At 45.8% G+C, this 21,014-nt stretch overlaps 2 protein-coding genes across 3 annotated transcripts in view; one reads left to right on the top strand and one right to left on the bottom strand.

Annotated features, from left to right (window-relative positions):
* The first annotated feature begins 812 nt into the window (after positions 1-812).
* Positions 813-1,859, top strand: Ppp1r3g (protein phosphatase 1 regulatory subunit 3G). Its single transcript, XM_052156251.1, has one exon. The coding sequence runs from the start codon at positions 813-815 to the stop codon at positions 1,857-1,859; it is 1,047 nt and encodes a 348-aa protein (XP_052012211.1).
* A 16,973-nt stretch (positions 1,860-18,832) lies between these two features.
* Positions 18,833-21,014, bottom strand: part of Lyrm4 (LYR motif containing 4) — a 119,956-nt gene continuing 117,774 nt past the window's right edge. For both annotated transcript variants that reach the window (XM_052156704.1, XM_052156702.1), the window contains exon 3: positions 18,833-19,269. In XM_052156704.1, the coding sequence (XP_052012664.1) occupies positions 19,201-19,269 (69 nt within the window). In that variant the 3' untranslated portion in view covers positions 18,833-19,200. The remainder of the gene's footprint in view (positions 19,270-21,014) is intronic.

Here is a 21,014-nt window from a genome sequence, read left to right as displayed (position 1 = left end):
GGTGCCAGCCCTCTTCTTTGCGGGCCGGACAAGGGGGAGGACCTTGACGTGCTCTAGTGCTAGGCTCCAATGGCCTCCGGCAGCGCTGGTCTGGCTGCCTTGTTAACTCCCGGTGGGTTCCTGCTCTGTCCCTAGCTCAAACCCACCAGCAAGATCACCCGCTAGGTAGGTGGAAGCCATCTCCCAGCTTTTAGTAGCACTGAGGCGCGCGCGCGGGGGGGGGGGGCAACTGCACATTTGCGACCAGGGACCCCTGAAGTTTCCAGGATACAGGATGAAAGGGAAGGGATGCACCTCGCTCCAAAGGGCCGATTGCTTGCCTTAATGACATTCTTGTATCGCGCACTCCCTAGGCCGGTAGCAGCCAGGGTCTCCGCTGGGCGACAACCCTGCTCAGGAATAGTAAATTCACTGGCTGGAAAACTTGGTTTACTCTGGGCTCTGAAAGCAGAGAACCGCCCCACAGGTGATACAGACCTGCAGCATCGCCGCAGGGTGGATCAAAGCTATCAGCTAGTCAGCGACCTTCAGAAAGTTCTAGTTTCCACTACGGACCTAGCTCTCAGGTGTTCTGGCGGCCGCGCCTCCCCGCCGTGGCCCTCCCCTTGGGATCTAGCCCCTGGCCAGCATCCTCCTCCCTCTTGGTCCCGGGCAGCCGCAGCTAAAAGCTGGAGGTCCCAGGCTGAATCAGCTTTCGGCCAGGGTAGGCGAGCCCAGCCTGAACCATGCACTCCAGCTGCGGGAGTAGATAAAGTTTCAGGGGACTCTGCGTTTCCTGCAGAACGAATCCTCGGGCCGGATCGGATACTGTCATGGAGCCCTCCGGGGAGCAGCTACAAAGTTCCGAAGCGTCCATCTCTACGTCTTCCGGAGATCAGTCATCCGCGGAAGAGCCGTCGTCGGTCCCTGAGGTCTTAGGGGTGGAGAGTGGCACCTCTGAGACCCCGATCTCTGACGCTCAGCTCCAGGACAGGCCCCTGTCGCCGCAGAAAGAGGCAGCTCTCCCGGAACAGGAGGAGCTACAGGAATATCGCCGCTCTCGTGCGCGCTCCTTTTCTTTGCCCGCAGACCCCATCCTGCAGGCGGCCAAGCTACTGCAGCAGAGGCAGCAGGCGGGACAGTCCAGCTCGGAGAGTGGCGAGCCGGCTGGGGACTGCTGCTCCAAGTGTAAGAAGCGCGTGCAGTTCGCCGACTCCCTGGGACTGAGCCTGGCTAGCGTGAAGCACTTCAGCGAGGCGGAGGAGCCGCAGGTGCCGCCGGCTGTGCTCTCCCGTCTCCACAGCTTTCCGCTGCGCTCCGAGGACCTGCAGCAGCTGGGGGGGCTGCTGGCAGTGGCAAAGATGCCCGCGCCCCTCTTGGTGCCGCGCGCCCGTCTCCGACCCCTCTTCCAGCTCCCGGGGCTGCGCGCTGCAGAGGAGCGCCTGCGGCGACAGCGAGTGTGCCTGGAGCGAGTGCAGTGTTCCCTGCCGCCCCGCGCAGAGGTGACCGGCTCTGGCCGGGTGGTCAGCTGTCCCGGACCCAGGGCAGTGGCGGTGCGATACACTTTCACCGAGTGGCGCACCTTTTTGGACGTGCCGGCCGAGCTGCATCCGGAGTCACTGGAGCCTCTGGCTCCGGTGCGGTCCGGGAACTCCCGATCAGGGGCTGAAGGTAGTGAGGAGGAGCCGAGCACCGAGCGTTTCTGCTTCTCGCTGTGCCTGCCACCGGGGCTGCAGCCCAAAGAAGGAGAGGATTTTGACTCGTGTGGAGTCGCTATTCATTTTGCCGTCAGCTACCGCTGCGAACAGGGGGAATACTGGGACAACAACGAAGGGGCCAACTACACCTTGCGTTATGAGTGCTCCACAGACCCGCTCTGAGTCCGGGAACTTCGGGACTTAGAGAGAGGCTGACCAGCAAGCTAAGTTCCAGCCAGGGATCCCCGGGGATCCTTAGCTGAGCGACTCAGATTTGGCATTGACAGCGCTTGGAGTGGTAGAAGCGAAATGTTAAACCATACACTCTCAGCGCGGATCCACACATCAGCAGGCTCTGACAGTGTTCTGACCCCCCAGTCTTCTCATAGCTTCCACTGACCTTTCTATTCCCCTCCTAGAATTCTCAGTCTGCATTGAAATAAGGAACATCCTCGTTCCCCAGGGAGAGGCTCTCTCCAATAAAAGAGCTCTGGAACCCTGAGCCAGGACCAGCGTGACCTTGGGGATTTGTTTCTAACTTGAGACTTGGTCCTTACAGCTTGATGAAAACCTGCAGGAAAAAGTCAAGGTAGCCCACCTCCACGTGGGAGAGGAAGGCCTTCACACGTGGAATCTTCACAGCCAGGCTTGATTCTCAGAAGGCTAGGTGTGTGCATGCAGGTCGGCTTGCACTTTTAACTGGGTTCTGGAAATACCTGCCCAGACTCAAGGCTATTTTCTTCCGTGATTGGCTACAAATGTCTTTTAAGAAAGTCAAGGCGGCGTCAACCTGTGTGCTTCATGTTTTACCTTCTGAGGGTTTGGGGAGGCCGTAGCAGTCAGGGTGATGCTCGGCTGACGACACAGCAGTGTGACAATTATGAAACAACAGTATTAATACATTTTTTTCTTGATGTGGAATAGTCCAAGTTCTCCACACTGAGGGAAAAAAAATGATCTTCAAAATGTTTTGTAAAAGTGTTCTGTCCCTTGCCATAGCAAAATGTTGGATGAATTAAAATGCCACAGGCCTTGGCTGGGAGTTGTAAGAGCCCATCACATTTGTCCCAAAACCCTTTTGTGTAGTGGCGCTGCCCCATTCTCTGGGCCATTAGCAGTCAGAGACGCCGGGATCTTGCAGGCTGCACTCCAAGTGCAGGCTTTGGGGGATGGAAAGGTGGCTTCTTTCTCTCAATGGCAACCAAGTTCATTCAGCAAGCGCTGCACTGTGCATAGCAGAGCCCTAGGTTTGGATGGTGTGGGAATCATCTTCATCCAAATCCATATAGAGCCATATAGAGATGGCTCTATGTGTCCAGGTCGGAGTGGAAGGGCATTCTGGGTAAAAACTTAGCTCCTTCCTTCCCACTCTTCCTGAGCAACTTATTTTCTAAAACAAACAAACAAACAAATAAATAAATAAAGGAACCTATTATTACTCTAAGTGTCCTATTTTCTAGCACATGGCTAGCATAAATAATCAGTTTGGGGTTAATGGACTAAGTTTAAGGGAGGGTATTTTCATGGTTCTATGTGTCAGTACAATTACCACAGGCCAAACATGGCCCAAAGTCTGTTTTCATACAACCTATAAATGATTTTCACATGTTTAAAGTTTTTTTTTAAATTGTAGAGAATTATCACCTTGTGATATAAAAATTATATTGACATCAGATATAGTGGTACACACCTGTAATCCCAGCACTTAGGAGGCTAAAGCAGCATTGTCAAGAGTTTGAGGCTAGCCTCGGTGACTTAGAAAGATTAGATTAAACAAAAACCAAGGCTGACTATGTTGTCTCATTCCCTGCAATGCCAGGACTCTGGAAGCGTAATTAGAATCACCGAGGCTTGTTAGAGGGTAGCAGAAAGAGCTCTGGATTAAAAACAAAAGCAACCCAACAACAAACAGGACTATATGAAATTCAGACTTGACCATCCACAGATATTTACTAGAATATTCTGTGGGTGTTCTGCACATACAGCAGAGCTAAGTAGCTGTAAAATATTTACTCTCTGACCCTTTAGAAAACATGTCAACCCTGCTTACTATTTTTACAGCTGTATGTTGGGAATTATAATTCACAATGAAGTTAGCCTTTTAGTGAGTATTGTCATTGAAAATAGTAAAGGTGGACTGGGTGTGGTGGCACACCCCTCCAGTCCTAGCATGGTGGTAAGCAGGTGGATCTCTGTTGTTTCCAGGGAGTTGCCATGGAGAAATCCTATCTCAAAAGCAAAACAACAAAACAAAACCAAAACAAAATAGCCAAGACTTTTGTTGTGGGGGATGTAGACTTGTTAGGTTTATAGATTAATAGGTCAGTATCTCTGACACAGAGTGAGATCCTTAGCCTATAGCAAACACTTTGAAATGTTATATACTATGACTATAGGGATTTTGCCTGCATGTGTGTCATCTGCATGCCTAGTGATCCCGGAAGCCAGAAAAGAGTGTGGAATCCCCTTCAACCAGAGTTACAAATGATTGTGAGCAGCCAGAGATCAACCACAGATCCTCTGCAAAAGCAGCCAGTGCTCTTAACTGCAGAACCATCTCGCCAACCCTTTTGGAAATATTTTATCTTATAAATAGAAATGAAGTTAAAATACATTTTTATTTGTTTTTAAATTTCAGGTTGGTTGCTAGAATATTTGTTTGTTGTTACTTGTTGTCTGTGTGCAGTGTGACTGACTACGGCAATCTCAGTACTTAGAAGATGTGGAGGGAGGATTGGGTGTTCAAGGCTATCCTTGACCGTGTAGAAACTTCAAGGCCAGTCTGGATTACATGAGAAACAAGAAGAAAATGCTCATTCCAAAGGGAAGGCTAATACCAAGTGTCATGGTTTGAACATGCTTGGCCCAGGGAGTGGCACTATTTAGAGGTGTGGCCTTGTTGGAAGAAGTGTGTCACTGTGAGTGTGGTCTTAAGACTCTCACCCTAGGTACCTGGAAGTCAGCCTTTCACTAGCAGCCTTCAGATGAAGATGTAGACCTCTCACCTCTGCCTACTCCATGCCTGTCTGGATGCTGCCATGATCCTACCTTGACGATATTGGACTGAACCTCTGAACCTGTAAACCAGCCCCAATTAAATGCTGTCCTTATAAGAGTTGTTTTGGTCATGGTGTCTGTTCACAGCAGTAAAACGCTAACTAATACACCAAGCAAAGTCAGTAAATATTTAAAAGCATGTTGTCTGGGGCCTGGGTGCCAGTCGGTGGCAGAGCAGTTGCCTGATGTGTCAGTTATTTCTCTATTCTGGGGCCGCTGCTGACAGTGCATCCATCATATTGTGCTCACAACCAGGAAACAGAAAAAGATGAATACTCATCTCAGCGTCCCGGACTCCTCTTTGCTTGTGTGTTTATGTGTGTGGTGTATGCACACGACTGCATGTCCCTGTGTTTGTGCATGTGTGCAATCCTGAGCTTGACATTGGATGTCCTCCTCTATTGCTATCTTCTTTTCCCTTTTTTGAGCAAGGTCACTCACTGAACTTGAGGCTAGACTTGCCAGTCAGTCCCCAGCATTTTCCTGTTTCCACTGGCCAGCGCTGGGGTGACAGGTGCACCGAGTCACACAGCTTTTACGTAGTTCTCATTTCCTGCATGGAAAGCACTTTGCCAAGTGTGCGGTCTCCCAGCTTCACGTTCTTCCTTTTGGTCCATCTAGACCCTAGCACATTTATGGTGTCAGCCACGCTCACGGTTTGTCTTCATCTCTAGTTAAACCTTCCTGGAAACACTCTCATAGCGAACCCCAGCGATGTGTTTCCTATGGTAATTCTAAACCTCATCAGGGTGGATAATGATGCTTAACCAATGCATCTACATTTGATCCTCATCACTACAAGACAAAGGGCAAGGAGAAGAGGGAGGAAGAAGTGAGGAGGGGGAGGGGGGAAGGGAGGAGTAATTGATTTTCCACAAGGAAGGGAATATCTCTCAACATAAAATTTCCACAATGAAGCTGGTACGCTGTGTCAGAATATTCACTTTTATTTGGTAAATATAGGCATTGGTGCATGCCTTTAATCCAAGCACTTGGAAGGCAGAAGCAGGCAGATTTCAGAGTTTGAGGCCATCCTGGTCTATAGAGTGAGTTCCAGGACAGCCAGAACAATACAGAGAAACCCTGTCTCAAAAAACCACCACCACCACCACCACCAACAACAACAAATCTTGCCTAGTGCCAGGTGGCAGTGGCACATGTCTCTAATCCCAGCACTGGGGAGAGTTAGGCAGGTGTTTATGAGTTCCAGGGCAGCCTGGACTACAGAACACATTCCAGGACAGTCAAAGCTACACATAGAAACCCTGTCTCCAAAACCAAACCAAACCAAAACCAAAAATCGACCAACCAAACAAAGTCTTATCTAGCTCTAGTCATTAAAGACTATTCTTCCCCGAGATTTAACGACCCTGTCCTCCATTAAAGAGATATTCCAGAAGCTTCCCGGTAGGCAAATGTGTCCATGTATCTCTGATTCAGGGAATATTGGAAGGAAAGTGCTTTACCATCTAAAGAGTTTCTGAAGCAGTGAGAGGAAGCCTGAAAGTTTACACAGAACAAAATGTTCCCCTAGGAAACTCCATGTTCATGAAGCAAGATGGGCAGCCTAGTTGAAGACTTTGGGAGGCCAGGCTCATGTTCAGAGAGAGAGCCCATGGAGTTCTGGGAACCAGGCATGTCTGTCCAGGAGCAGGGAGTTCAGGAGGCTTCTCAGAGCGCCTGGTGTGTAACTGTCTTAATTTACCCACTAACCTCCACTCAAAAGCCTGTGAGCTTTCTCATACTGTGTGTGTGCACACTCGTGATGTCTTCTCACCTGCTGCAGCCTTCTGTTTCTCAGCAATAGGATTTCATTCGCCATTTTATGGGTTTCAAAAATGTCAGCTCTAGCCACAAAGTTTTTGTCTAGTTTATAAGACCAAGATGTTCTCATTTTTCCTGACTTTCCAGTGCACATCATTTGAGTATTGTGCCTTGAAGACCATTGGCTCAGCAGCCTTGCACTGCGTCTCTGTTAGGAATTGGAGGAACAGCATGAGGCGGAGGTGCCATGTTCTGCTTTCTGTGGCTTCACGGAACTGAGTGAAATGTGCGTTTCTGGCACATGTTACAGGATTCAGGCATGTAGCTAGAGAGAGCACTGCAGAGGTGTTGATAGCCCCAGCCTTTGCCTGGGCAGGCCCCCAAAAGTAGGGGTCTTCCAGATTCACTGAACTAGGGACTTGAAGCTACTTGAAGTCATTAGGGATAGAAGCTTGGAACAGGGAGGTGACAAGCTGAGAAAGGTTATCACCATTAACAGTTACAGTTGGGAGAACACCAGATTGGTGGCATTTTATACTTTGCACTTTGGATGGCTTATATACTCGAGGAATATAAACACATTTAACAGAAACAGGAGCCCCCAGCAATCGGCATCACAGCCACATACAAGTTCCTTATATATCCATCTAGTGTCTATACTAGATGCAGATTTAGAATCCTCATTTTCTGATGTATAAATGTGTCTGATATATACATTAAGAAAATGCTTTTTGGTTCAGGTTAGTGCATACAGACTACGTTTAAAGAGGGCTGCCAAATGGAAGGTATCATCTGGTGGCTCTGATTATAAGCAGCAGTTGAAAGATTTTTATTGGCTCATTTTATGTTGTAAGTTCATATACAATGCATATTGTATAGAAGAGGTTCCTTGGTGGTCATTTTGTATGCAATGACCATACATGTCTTTAACTGTGGGAACCTCTTTCTTTTATACATTACAGTTTATTTATTAGTTGTGTGTGTGTGTGTGTCTGTGTGTATACATATGACATACTGTGCGTGTGGGAGTCAGTTTCTTTTCTTTCAGCATGGAAGTCCCAAGGATTTGAACCCAACTCCCCTAGCTAGTGAAAAGAACAGCCTTACTGACCTAAAACTCTGTAAATTCTGCATATGCAGTTCTCTGCATTTCTAGTCACAGATACTCAGGGTGTTGTTAGGCAGGATTCTTTAGGGAAATCTAAATGGCAGGATATGTATCTTATAAAAGGGGGCTCCTTCTTACAGGAGCAGAGCAATTAAGCAATGCTCGTGTGCATCGCAGAAAGGCTGAGAACATGGTGGCTCCTCGGCCCATAAGATCTGATGCCTCAGCAGTACCAATTTGATGCTCAAGACCTGGAAGATTTCTGGAGAGTTGCTGGTCTTTTGTCTTTGGAAGGCCAAAGAGCTGGAGTTTGATGCTAGGAAGGATGACAGCAGCAACAGCAGGGATAGACACAGTCAACAGCACAACAACAACAACAGGGACAGACACAGTCAACAAAACAACAACAGGGATAGACACAGTGAACAGAACAACAACAACAACAACAACAAGGATAGACATAATCAACAAACAACAACACCAACAACAGGGAATAGACACATTCAACAAGATGACAACAGAGATAGACACCGTCAACCGCAACACAGTCAACGACAATGAGATAGACACACTGTAGAGGCAGGCAGTAATACTGCTATCACCTTTAGCATCTTTGGGTTTGGGCCACTCATTGGAAGGTGCTGTCCTCATCTAAGGGATGGTCTTTTCCCTCAGTCCTTTCTGAAATGTGCTCACAGACCTGTCCAGAGGAGTTTCTCTTTGTTGATTCCAGATCCTATTAGGTTGATAAGATTAACCTCTACAGGCCCTACTTGAAGTTAGAGTTACCTTAAAATAATTGTTCATGCCGGGCGGTGGTGGCGCATACCTTTAATCCCAGCACTTGGGAGGCAGAGGCAGGTGGATTTCTGAGTTCGAGGCCAGCCTGGTCTACAGAGTGAGTTCCAGGACAGCCAGGGCTACACAGAGAAACCCTGTCTCAAAAGAAAAAAAAAATTGTTCATAAACTAGTAATTTCAAAGAATTTAATGGCTGGGTGTGGTGGAGCATGCCTTTAATCCAGCTTTTGGGATTAATTGTGTTGTAATTTAGGGAAGGATCTATGTTGCACCCTGTCTGGATCCTTGATGGTTTCTAGAATGTTTGATATAAGGAAGTTAGTAGTTATTGCATACTTGCAAAAACTTTATGCTATGCATTTTCAAACCTTACAGGAACCATGTATGGTAGTTAAATATTTAGCTCCTGTTTATGGAGTTCAGAGACTCTTTACTGGAGATATTGCTACCTGCCAGAGACAGGAGTGAAAGAGAACAAGATGGATGACTTTCCTGGGCCTCTGAAGGATGTTTGCAGTGTGCACTGCTCCCTGGCTTGACCCTCCTGAGCATCACTGAGACCCAGAGCTCCCTGTGTGTCCTTTCCGGTCTACACTATTTCCTCACTCTCAGGGCCAGTCTAGTACTTGGCCATTTTCCAGGTGTTTTACACAAGTCTTACCAACAATGAAGTCAGGTTCCCTCTGGCAGGGACCCCTGATCATGTTGGACCTGCATATGCCTCAACCAAACTGCCCAGTTCTCCTCAAATCATTCAGAACTGTCACACATGCACACATATATGTGCACACAGACAATTTTAATTCTACATTATGCAAGTAAGAGAAAACATTTAGAGCTTATCTAAAAACCATATTCCTGTATCCACCTGTAAGTAGATCCAGCACTCAGGATATTGAGGTAGGTGGATTATAAGTTCAAGGCTAGCCTGGCCTACATAGTGAGATCCTATCTTGAGCAAAGAACCCTCTCAAATCAATCAAATAAAAATATCATTATATTCCAGTTGAAAAATATATGCAAGTAAAAAATTACTATCAGGAAAGCAAGATAGAGTGTTCCCCCATCCCCCCTTTCCCAGTCAGGTCTAAAATGTACAACGTAACTGCAGAAGATAGAGAAAGGTGGAAGGTTCTTAGAAAAATCAGAGCTGCATTTGTTTGGCTAGATGCTGGCCCAGGGGCTGCTGAGAACTCTCATTAGTCAAAGCCTCTTCTCACAGGACCATTCTTTGCTGTGGGCGTGGCTGGCTCTCGTGGATGGTCCTATGTATGGGCGCTCTTTGACTATGGGTCAAGGTGACAGCTCTAGTCTGTCCTCACCAGAATCCAACTTTCATGAGGATGAAACACCATTGTTTACCTTGGGCATTTTCTGCTAAGTATGCTAAGAATTAGCATTTTAGGGGCTTTCAAGTACAGCATCTTTCCTTTTAAGTGGAATTGCAGACTGGTGGAGATAGAAATACAGGCTTCCCACAGAAGGTGGGAGCAAAGGTCCCAGCATCGAGCACTCTCGGAACACCCGTGTGCCCACTGGAGTCAGAGCCTCTGAGGCAGTCATGTGACCAGACTGTCCTATCACAACTCCCAGAACACTGTATTCCCTATGCCTGATTAAAAAAAAAATTGACTTGTTTTAAAAGCTTTATTTATTATTTTATTTTATGTGTACAAGTGTTTTGCCTGTACATATTTTTATGCAAAGTGTACATGTATTACCCACAGAGGCTAAGATAGGGAAGTGGGTCCCCTGGAACTGGAGTTTCAGAGAGTTGTGAGCCACCATGTGGTTGCTGGGAATTGAACCCAGGTCCTCTGCAAGACAAGATAGAGATTGGGCATGTTCTTCCTAAGTAGTAGTTCTGGCTGTCCTGGAACTCACTATGTAGACCTTGAACTCAGAAATCTGCCTACTTAAGACTCTGTCTATGTTAGGAATAAGGGCATGTACCACCACATCCATCTGGGTATTCTTTTATTTGTAAAAAGCTACAAGGAAATTTCAAATGCTTGAAATATTTTAATACATACTAAAATCTGCAAGACTCTTAAGTGCATCTGAAGCTCAGTGGAAGAAAACATTAGCAACTGTTACCAGATTCCTACCTTCCTATCTTTTACATCATAGTCCTTGATCATATTATCTTGAGCATCTTACATAACAGCTACACATAAATGCATGAACTCTTCAAAATCAAAAAATAAAGAGTTGATTATATTGACAGTGATCTTTGACAGGTGAAGTCACTTGGGTCCCTATGTAGTATTTACAGAGTTTTGGTGAAATGTTTTAACCACATGTAAGACATTTAAGAGACAGAGTAAATAAAGTAACTTTTCAGATAATGGGCAGTTTCTGAGAAAGCTTACCATTGTGGTAGGAAGAGGATACAGATCTTTCGTAGAAGCTCTTTTCCTTGTAACCAGATGTTTCTGGAAGCCCTGATTCCTTAGGGAGATGCAGGCAGATGCCAGGTAACTCACATGGGCCACACAGCTCGGTCAAGACCATCCAACATGTGCAAATCTAGGTCTATTTGTGTTGGTAATTCATGTGATCTAATTTCAAAGAAAGTAAGACACAGACTGTGCTATAGGCGCCGTGGCAGCAATAATCCCCCTAGGTAAGGACCAGTCAACTTCATCATTGAATGTTCTTCCTTCTGTTCTCCCTGAAGGGTCTTTTGACTTGAAACTGAGCCCCTGAGCAAAAGCACAAGACCCATCCAGCCCGTCATGTGGATATCAACGTGAGAAGCAATTTTCATCAACGACTCCCTGAAGTACTAATAAAGCTACAAAGCACTGCAAAGATCGAAAAAGGAAGATCTTACTGTTTTCAGGGGGAGGTGAGCCACTGTCCACATAGATGGCTCTAGGTAAACTTCCAGAGAGGAGCGGGAAGAGAGGTTTGCTTGGTCATCAAGCAGCCTCCACCACCAAGTCCATTTTCTAACAACCGGCAAATGTTAGGTTAGCAGCCAGGTATGTGGACCCAGGATGCATGGAGGGCTTCCAGTTGGCTGCCTGCCCCTGTTTGATTGTAAAATGATTTATTTATTTTTATTTTATGTGCATTGGTATGTCTATGTGAAGGTGTCAGATCCCCTGGAACTGGAGTTATAGGCAGTTGTGAGGTGCCATGCGGGTGCTGGAAATTGAACCTGGGCCCTCTGGAAGATCAGCCAGTGCTCTTTAATGGAACCATCTCTCCACCCCATGTTTTTTTTTTTTAGTACTGTGTACCTGAATGAGACTTGACAGCCTCATCATGTGACCTTACCAGATGTGCTTTATTTCAATGACGCATCTGCTCCACGTGGCTTCTGACTTGTACTTTGGTGGCTGGTATAAGTAGACAGTCATACATTCCCCTCAAACAGAGCTAATGCTTGTCAAAGTTGGGCTTGGATATGGTTCAGCAAAAGAGCACCCAGGACCCCAGGTAAACAGGACCCCAACATTTGCCGGTGCTGGATATTTGTGTGTGGGGTCATCTGGGTTCAGGTGATATTTCTCGAGGACCTTTTTGTCTCTGAGTTTAAGTCCCTCCAAAGAGAGCTCCCACATTCAGAGCACATTATCTTGAGTATAAGACATTCCCCCTTCTGCTTTTGAGGCCCCCCTCCCCCTGCCCCCCATCTCTTTGTTGACTTTTGTTGTTTATAGCCTGGCTCTAATACCTAAGGTATCGTTTAGAATGTAATAGCAGTTGCTATGAAGTACAATGGCCCCTTCCTACCAGCAGAGGACTGATTCTAGGAACTCAGAATCTGCGATGCTCATTTCTTATATGGTAAGGGGTTGTATTTGCATAGAACTTCTATAGTCTTCTCTGGGGTTCAAATCAGTTTATGCCATCTACGCCACTATATGGGTGCAAGTAATTGCTATCCTGTATTGTTAGTAACAGAGGCAATAAAAAGCTTGTACCTGCTTGGTGCTGATGTGTTTCCGAGTGTTTTTGTTCTGTGGTTAGTTGAATCCATGGGTGTGTAACCTTGCACTATGGACTATGCTTAACAACGAAAAAGCAGCTCATCTAGTCACAGAAATGTGAGTTTGAATTTTCTTAAAATCTGATGTTTTACTCTGTGCTCCTTAGCGCCAGGAGGACAACATGTAGCTTAACCCTTCACATCTACTAAAACTAAAACAAACAAACAAACAAAAAACCCACCACCAATGCTGCCATCGCTGCTGCCGCCGCCACAACAAATCCTACCCCCCATGGCTAAATATAGAAAATAATCTCCATTGGATGTTTTCAGCCCCTTTGTCGAGGATCAAGTGGTCATAGGTGTGTGGGTTCATTTCTGGATCTTCAATCCTGTTCCATTGATCCGCCTGCCTGTCACTGTACCAATGCCATGCAGTTTTTAACACTATTGCTCAGTAGTATTGCTTGAGGTCAGGGATACTGATTCCCCCAGATTTTCTTTTGTTGTTGAGAATAGTTTTAGCTATCCTGGGTTTTTTGTTATTCCAGATGAATTTGAGGATTGCTCTTTCTAACTCTATGAAGAATTGAGTTGGGATTTTGATGGGTATTGCGTTGAATCTGTATATTGCTTTTGGCAAAATAGCCATTTTAACTATATTAATCTTGCCGATCCATGAGCATGGGAGGTTTTTCCATTTTTTGAGGTCTTCTTCCATTTCCTTCTTCAGAGTCTTGAAGTTCTTGTCATACAGATCTTTCACATGTTTGGTAAGAGTCACCCCAAGGTACTTTATACTGTTTGTGGCTATTGTGAAGGGGGTTATTTCCCTAATTTCTTTCTCAGCCTGCTTATCCTTTGAGTATAGGAAGGCCACTGATTTGCTTGAGTTGATTTTATAACCTGCCACTTTGCTGAAGTTGTTTATCAGCTGTAGGAGTTCTCTAGTGAAGTTTTTTGGGTCACTTAAGTAGACTATCATATCATCTACAAATAATGATAATTTGACTTCTTCCTTTCCAATTTGTATCCCTTTGACCTCCTTATGTTGTCGAATTGCCCGAGCTAGTACCTCAAGTACAATATTGAAAAGATAAGGAGAAAGGGGGCAGCCCTGTCTAGTCCCTGATTTTAGTGGGATTGCTTCAAGTTTCTCTCCATTTAGTTTGATGCTGACTACCGCTTTGCTGTATATTGCTTTTATTATGTTTAGGTATGGGCCTTGAATTCCTGTTCTTTCCAAGACTTTAAGCATGAAAGGATGCTGAATTTTGTCAAATGCTTTTTCAGCATCCAATGAAATGACCATGTGGTGCTGGTTCAACTGGTGGTCAGTATGCAGAAGAATACGAATTGATCCATCCTTGTCTCCTTATACTAAGCTCAACTCCAAATGGATCAAGTACCTCCACATAAAGCTAGATACTCTGAAGCTAATAGAAAAGAAACTGGGGAAGACCCTTGAGGACATCGGTACAGGGGGAAAGTTCCTGAACAGAACACCAATAGCATATGCTCTAAGATCAAGAATTGACAAATGGGACCTCATAAAATTACAAAGTTTCTGTAAAGTAAAGGACACCATCAAAAGGACAAATTGGTAACCAACAAATTGGTAAAAGATCTTCACCAACCCTACATCAGATAGAGGGCTAATATCCAATATATACAAAGAACTCAAGAAGTTAGACCCCAGAAAACCAAATAACCCTATTAAAAATGGGGCACAGAGGTAAACAAAGAATTCTCACCTCAAGAACTTCGGATGGTGGAAAAACATCTTAAAAAATGCTCAACTTCATTAGTCATCAGGGAAATGCAAATCAAAACAACCCTGAGATTTCACCTTACACCAGTCAGAATGGCTAAGATTAAAAACTCAGGAGACAGCAGGTGTTGGCGAGGATGTGGAGAAAGAGGAACAGTCCTCCACTGCTGGTGGGGTTGCAAATTGGTACAACCACTCTGGAAATCAGTCTGGTGGTTCCTCAGAAAACTGGGCACCTCACTTCCAGAAGATCCTGCTATACCACTCCTGGGCATATACCCAGAGGATTCCCCAGCAAGTAATAAGGACATATGCTCCACTATGTTCATAGCAGCCCTATTTATAATAGCCAGAAGCTGGAAAGAACCCAGGTATCCCTCAGCAGAAGAATGGATGCAAAAAATGTGGTATATATACACAATGGAGTACTATTCAGCCATTAGAAACAATGAATTCATGAAATTCTTAGGCAAATGGATGGAGCTGGAGAACATCATACTAAGTGAGGTAACCCAGTCTCAAAAGATCAATCATGGTATGCACTCACTGATAAGTGGATATTAGCCTGGAAAACTGGAATACCCAAAACATAATCCACACATCAAATGAGGTAGAAGAAGAATGGAGGAGTGGCCCCTGGTTCTGGAAAGATTCAGTGTAGCAGTATAAGGCAAAACCAGAACAGGGAAGTGGGAAGGGATGGGTGGGAGAACAGAGGGAGGGAAGGGGGCTTATGTGACTTTTGGGGAGTGGGGGGCAGAAAAGGGGAAATCATTTGAAATGTAAATAAAAATATATTGAATTAAAAAAACAATAAAAAAAGAAAAAAAGAAACACACTTAGCTACAAAGAAAAAAAAAAAAGAAAAAAAGAAAAAAAAAAAGAAAAAAAAAGAAAAAAAAAAAAGGAAAATAAACTCTCCAGGCAGCTCTTCCTACAGGTGCTATCTATGCTACTGAGCTTAAGGTAAACTGTCTGTATGAAGGATTTTCAAACTGTTTTATGAGAGGACACGAGGCAGAGAGCTTTCTCGGCTACACAGGGCTGTCTGTGGCACTAGGGAAGTAAGAGCAATGTTTCCTCTCAGAAATAAGAGGCTTTCAGGTTGTGTGTGGCTATAAAGGTCACAGCTGAAGGTGATTGCTGCCAGACAGCATGCATGTAAATCTATGCCACAGGCTGAAGACACTCTCTTTGCTTCACCATCAGAGCACAAGGGTCATACAAGCAACATAGACATACACTTGGCTATGCACTTGCTCGAGAACCAGAATTAGAGAACCATATAGGTCCATCCAAGGCCATCTGAAGGTCTTGGAAAAGGCGGCTTGGCAAGTGAACTTCTGGTGGCATTTCTCATCCGCCAGCTGCAGACACAGTGACCTCTGGCACTTTCAGAGCAGAGAATAGTCTTGGAGAGTTGAGACAGTCTGGCCCAATGGTACAGCTTCTCCATCCATCACATTGCCTGACCCAAGCTCTACAGTTGGGCAGGCAGATGGCTGCATTATACAAACACGGTTAAATGTCACTTTCTCTGAAGTCCTCTGTTGTGGAAATTATTTAATCCCAACCTGAGGTTTTTCTACTCCACCTTTAATCATTTATTTCCCAGATGAAAAACACACATAGCCTTTATATTTACAATAAGCCTTAAACAGTACAGATGTTAGGCAGCTGCTTACCATCTATGCTATTAGAATCTACTTTCTTATAGATAACCCCGAGTTATTACTTACTGTTTCATCTGGGCTGCTCTTAGCTCCCATTGGCCAGCCCTCAGGGCCACTTTCTCTTGACTCCTAACCTGTGGCGGCTGCTCATGCCTCCTCCTTCTCCTTCTCCTCCTCCCTTCCCCTCCTGGTCCTCCTCCAACCCCCAAGCCCAGGAAACCTAAATCTCACCTATGTCTCTTCTGCCCAACTATTGACTGTTGACAGCTTTATTTATCAATCAGAAATAACTTGGGGCCAAGGTATGTGTGTGGTGTGCAGACTGTGAACTCTCTTCTCTGGGACAACCAGGTCTTAGAGGTCCACACTTAGCATTACAATAGATAGCAAAGGGCCAAACCTCACCAGTGCTCTGCATTTGCTGAACAGCCAAGATGAGGCTCTGCTCAGCTAACTCCTGTTTGTGGGCTTTTGTCTCAAGTCTCCTTTGTTTTTTGGTGCAGATTCCAAATACAGTTAATTTGATCTAAGTGACAAGAATTAGCTCTGCCTTAACAAGCCCTGGGCATGTCCAAGCCCATTTATGAAGTTTAATTAACACAAAGGCAGCCAGCTGTTGACAGTTTGCAGAACAAGCCAAGTTTACTCCATGACTGTCTGTGGAAGCGATCCTGTGGGGAGTCTCCCATGGAGCTGCCTTTCGGCTCGCAGTGTGACACTTTCAGGGGGACTACTTAGGTTGCACAGAACAGGTGCTTAAAAATAACTTTAATTGGGAGTGCTCAGTTCCCAGCCCTGATGTAGGATGGTGAGTGACCACGTATTCTACTAATGCTCAGTGTACACAGCCACAGGGACCACCTCCACCAGGGCTGGGCGACACTGCTCCACGGGTCAGCTCCCAGGGAAGAACACACTTCACACATGACCTGCTTTTTACTCAGGCCACATGTTTCTTCAATACCTCAGCTCCCCGGAATGGATCCAATGATCTTCACTAGTGTGTGAAGAGTGTGTACACACTTCACGGGGTGTCTGAGACTTCACTCTGAGACTAGGAGTTTCACTGCTGGATGCATGAGAACAAGGCATGACACACAGGCATGAGAATTCCCCAGTGAAACCTGTGGTGCTTTGAGTAAGAATGCCCTCCCCCCACCCCCATTGGCTCATGTATTTGAGTGCTTGGTGATCAGGCAGTGGCACTACCTGAGAAGGGCTAGGTGTGGCTTTGTTGGAGTGTGTCACTGGGGGTGGGCATTTTGGCTAAGTTACCAGCATCCCTTTCTTCTGCTGGTGCCTGTGGATCCCGACGTAGAGTTCTCCATTACTTCTCCAGCGCCATGTCTGCCTGTGTGCTGCTACACTCCCCGCCGTGGTAACAATGAGCTGAGCCTCAGAAACTATAAGCCAGCTCCGACTGAAGGCCTTCCTTTATAAGAGTTGTGGTCATGGTGACTCTTCACAGTAACAGAATACTGGATAAGATAAAATGCATTATGTTGCACACTAGTTTTTAAAAAATTAAGAAATTTGAACTGCAAAACAGAATGGCTGTGCACATCAGAGAATCTACACTGCTACGGTGAGCACCTGGGACTGGCTCTATGTAGTGAGGGCTAGCTTAGAATTTGTATGTAGTCAAAACTAGTCTCAAGCTCACAGCACTCCTGCTTCAGCCTTCAAGTTCCAAGGATCACAGATGTGCAACACCACACCTGGATCACTCCTACGCGTGTAGGCTGTATGCATGTGCATGTGTTTATGTGGGCACACATACATACATGTGCATGCATGTGGAGGCCAGAGGTGGACGCCACTGGGTGTCTTCCTCAATTGATCTCCACCTTAGGTTTGGATGCCAGGTCCTACTGAGGCTGGCACTGACCAATCTGGTTAGATGGGCTCGCCAATGAGCTTTTGGTGTTCGTCCGTCCGCTCCTCTGACAGCAGGGTTAGCACGGTGGTCTGCCCAGTTTAGCTCCGTGCTGGCAATCTGAACTCAGGCTTGGTGGCACTTTATTGTGCATGGCCTCATCTCCCTAGCCCCACGTCCACGACTTTTAAGGTAGGGTGACAGACTGCTTGTACTAATCCACATGAGTGCTGCAGGGATTCGTGACATACGGCCTTAGCCACTGTAGCACCTGCACTACTTACACGCATGTTCCAGCTCTGATGTGAATCCAGGCTACTCAGCATCAAAACGAAATTCTTCCTGTGAGACAGATCCCTGGAACCTCCCAGAAGTTAAGGAAGGTATTATGTGGTATGTACCCCGTGTTTGGAAGGAATGGATTTTATACAACATATGACACCTTTAATACCTGGGAAAGGCTCAAAGGTAGTAGTCAAGGCTGATGGACTGATCATCAGAGACACCTGGAAACTGTATTTTATTTGTTTTTATTAATTTTTAAATTAAGGTCTAATTCATTTCATGGGTTTGAATGTTTTGCCTTCATGTATATATGTGCACCATGTGCGTACCTGGTACTGCTGCAGCTGCAGCCTTCAGAGGGCATCAGATCCCTGGAACTTGAATTAAAGATGGTTGGGAGCACTGGAATACTGGGAATCAAACCTGGGTCCTCTACAAGAGCAAAACATACTTTTAAAATTCTCAAATGTACTCTTAAAGTGGTGAGCCATCTCTCTAACCTTGAGAACTGCATTTAAAATGTTCCATCTTTGTGTTCTTCATTCCCTGTTGACTCTAAGGTGTTAAACAGCATAGGTAACATGCATTCATAAGGCATCCCCAGTGCCCCAGTGTCTCAGGATCACATGTGGCACACTTCAGTTGCATGGCCTTCCTTGGGGATTGCCAGAACTGAGATTCCAGTGTGCATGGGATGTGGAGGGCTTGGGACTCTGCATTTGTGGGTTTGAGTGGCTGGGTACACCTTATACTCCTCATCTTCCTCCATGTCCTCATTCCCTGTGTCTGAGCTGGGGCTTACACTTGCAATCTTCAGTTGATGGTGGGGCTTTCCTTTTTGAGTTCCCGCTTCTACCATTCCTGCCAGGAAATAAATGCACGTTCTTTGTAATGGGTTTATTTGGTACAAAAGGATAGAGAGATAATTATGTTTACTCTTAAGGACCAAGACACAGAGTCTGCAAAAGCTCTATACAAATGTGGGTGATCTGTAAGATGGGGTGGGATGGCGAGGAGACACGGTAACATATGGCATTATTCTGAGTGACCTCCAGCTCTTCATTCTAACACCGGAAATGAGGATGCACAGCCATTTCTTCACATAACAGCTGTGACAGAATGCAAATGTGACTCAGTTTATCAGCTCCTTCAAGGCAGGCAGAGCAGGAGGCTATTTCATCCAGTATTGGGAGGTTCCACCGTATAGAATGGATGCTGAAGGTGGCCAGTTCTGCTGTGGAGGCTGCTTCCTATGTCCTGGGCTTCTCTTGATTCTCAATGATAAGCTTGTCAGTTGAATACAGTTGGCCAATATGGACCTGAAGACAAAGAAAAGACACTGGTTAAGAACTAATGGACTCTTAGAGGAATGGATACAGAAAATGTGGTACATTTATAGAATGGAATATATCCAGCTATTAAAAACAATGAATTCACAGAGCTGTGGTGGCGTACGCCTGTAATCCCAGCACTCTGGGAGGCAGAGGCAGGCAGATTTCTGAGTTTGAAGCCAGCCTGGTCTACAGAGTGAGTTCCAGAACAGCCAGGGTTATACAGAGAAACCCTGTCTCGAAAAAACCAAATCCAAAAAACCCCAACAACAACAACAACAACATCAACAACAACAACAAAACAATGAATTCATGAAATTCTTAGGCAAATGGATGGAACTAGAAAATATCATCTTGAGTAAGGTAACCCAATCACAAAAGAACACATATGGTATGCACTCGCTGATAAGTGGATATTAGCCCAAAAGCTTGGAATACCCAAGATACAATTAACAGACCAAATGAAGCTCAAGAAGAAGGAAGACCAAATGGTCCTTCTTAGAAGGGGGAACAAAATACCCATGGGAGGAGATACAGAGACAATATGTGGAGCAGAAACTGAGGGAAAGACTATCCAGAGACTGTTCCACCTGGGGATCCATCCCATATAAAGTCACTAAACCCAGACACTACTGTAGATGCCAACTGCTGACAGGAGCCTGATATAGCTGTCTCCTGAGAAGCTCTGCCAGTACCTGACAAATACAGTCAACCACTGGATTGAGCACAGGGTCCCCAATGGTGACGCTAAAGAAAGAGCTGAAGGAGCTGAAGGGGTTTGCAGCCCCACAGGAAGAACAACAATATGATCCAACCAGTACCCCCAGAGCTCCCAGGGACTACACCTCAAACCAAAGAGTACACATGGAGGAACCCATGGCTCCAGCTGCATATGTAGCAGAGGATGGCCTTGTCAGACATCAAAGGGGGGAGAGGCCCTTAGTCCTGAGAAGGCTAGATGCCCCAGTGTAGGGGACTGCCAGGACAGGGAAGTGGGAGTGGGTGGGTTGGTGAGCAGGAGGAGGGAGGATGGGATAGAGGGTTTTCAGAAAGGAAATGAGGAAAGGGGATAACATTTGAAATGTAAATAAAGACAATATCTAATAAAAAAAGAAAAACAAAGAATTGTTGGACTCTGTCAGCTATTTGGTTTGAGAAAGAGCCTTGCTATGTAATTCAGGCTAGCCTTGATTCGGCCATCCTTCTGACAGTCTCCCAGCCGCTGGAATTATAGATGTGTGTACCAGTCTGTTTTAATTTGTAACAAGAAGGTGCAGGTGCCTGTCATGGCAGGCTGATACCTCTGGGAAGTGTGCTACAGGGTAAAGTTCATGCCCATGTGCCTTTGCTAGCCTTATTTTCCACCTCCTAGTCTTGTTGTGGAAGGTTAGCGAGATGCCTGTGTTTCTCTCAAATGTCACCATGGCCAGTCTTGGTATTTGGCGAAGGCAAGGCTCTCTACCAAGCTCCCTGGCTGTGAGCTGCAGGCAGAGCCATTCAGGAGCAGAGCTCTCCACCCCATGAGAATTCCTCCCCTACAGACAGCAGCCTGTGCTGTGTCTATGCTGGGGTTAGGAATCTATGCTCACCAGGGTCCTACACCCTGCCTTTCCTGCCTCCTCTGTTGTGTCCTTTTAAACTAAGTGTCTCTGCTGGTATCCCAGTGTTCCACTACCTCAGACTGGAGTAGCTCTGCGGGGCTGTCCCTTTTCTAAAACAAAGCGTAGTTGCCA

This window comes from Apodemus sylvaticus, chromosome 14 (genome assembly GCF_947179515.1).
Source record: "Apodemus sylvaticus chromosome 14, mApoSyl1.1, whole genome shotgun sequence".
Lineage (NCBI taxonomy): Eukaryota > Metazoa > Chordata > Mammalia > Rodentia > Muridae > Apodemus > Apodemus sylvaticus.
This window is presented reverse-complemented; position numbering and strand designations above follow the sequence as displayed.

Bases quoted from the DNA above. Each gene is read 5' to 3' on its own strand.
- Ppp1r3g (XM_052156251.1), top strand. From the start codon at position 813: ATGGAGCCCTCCGGGGAGCAGCTACAAAGTTCCGAAGCGTCCATCTCT.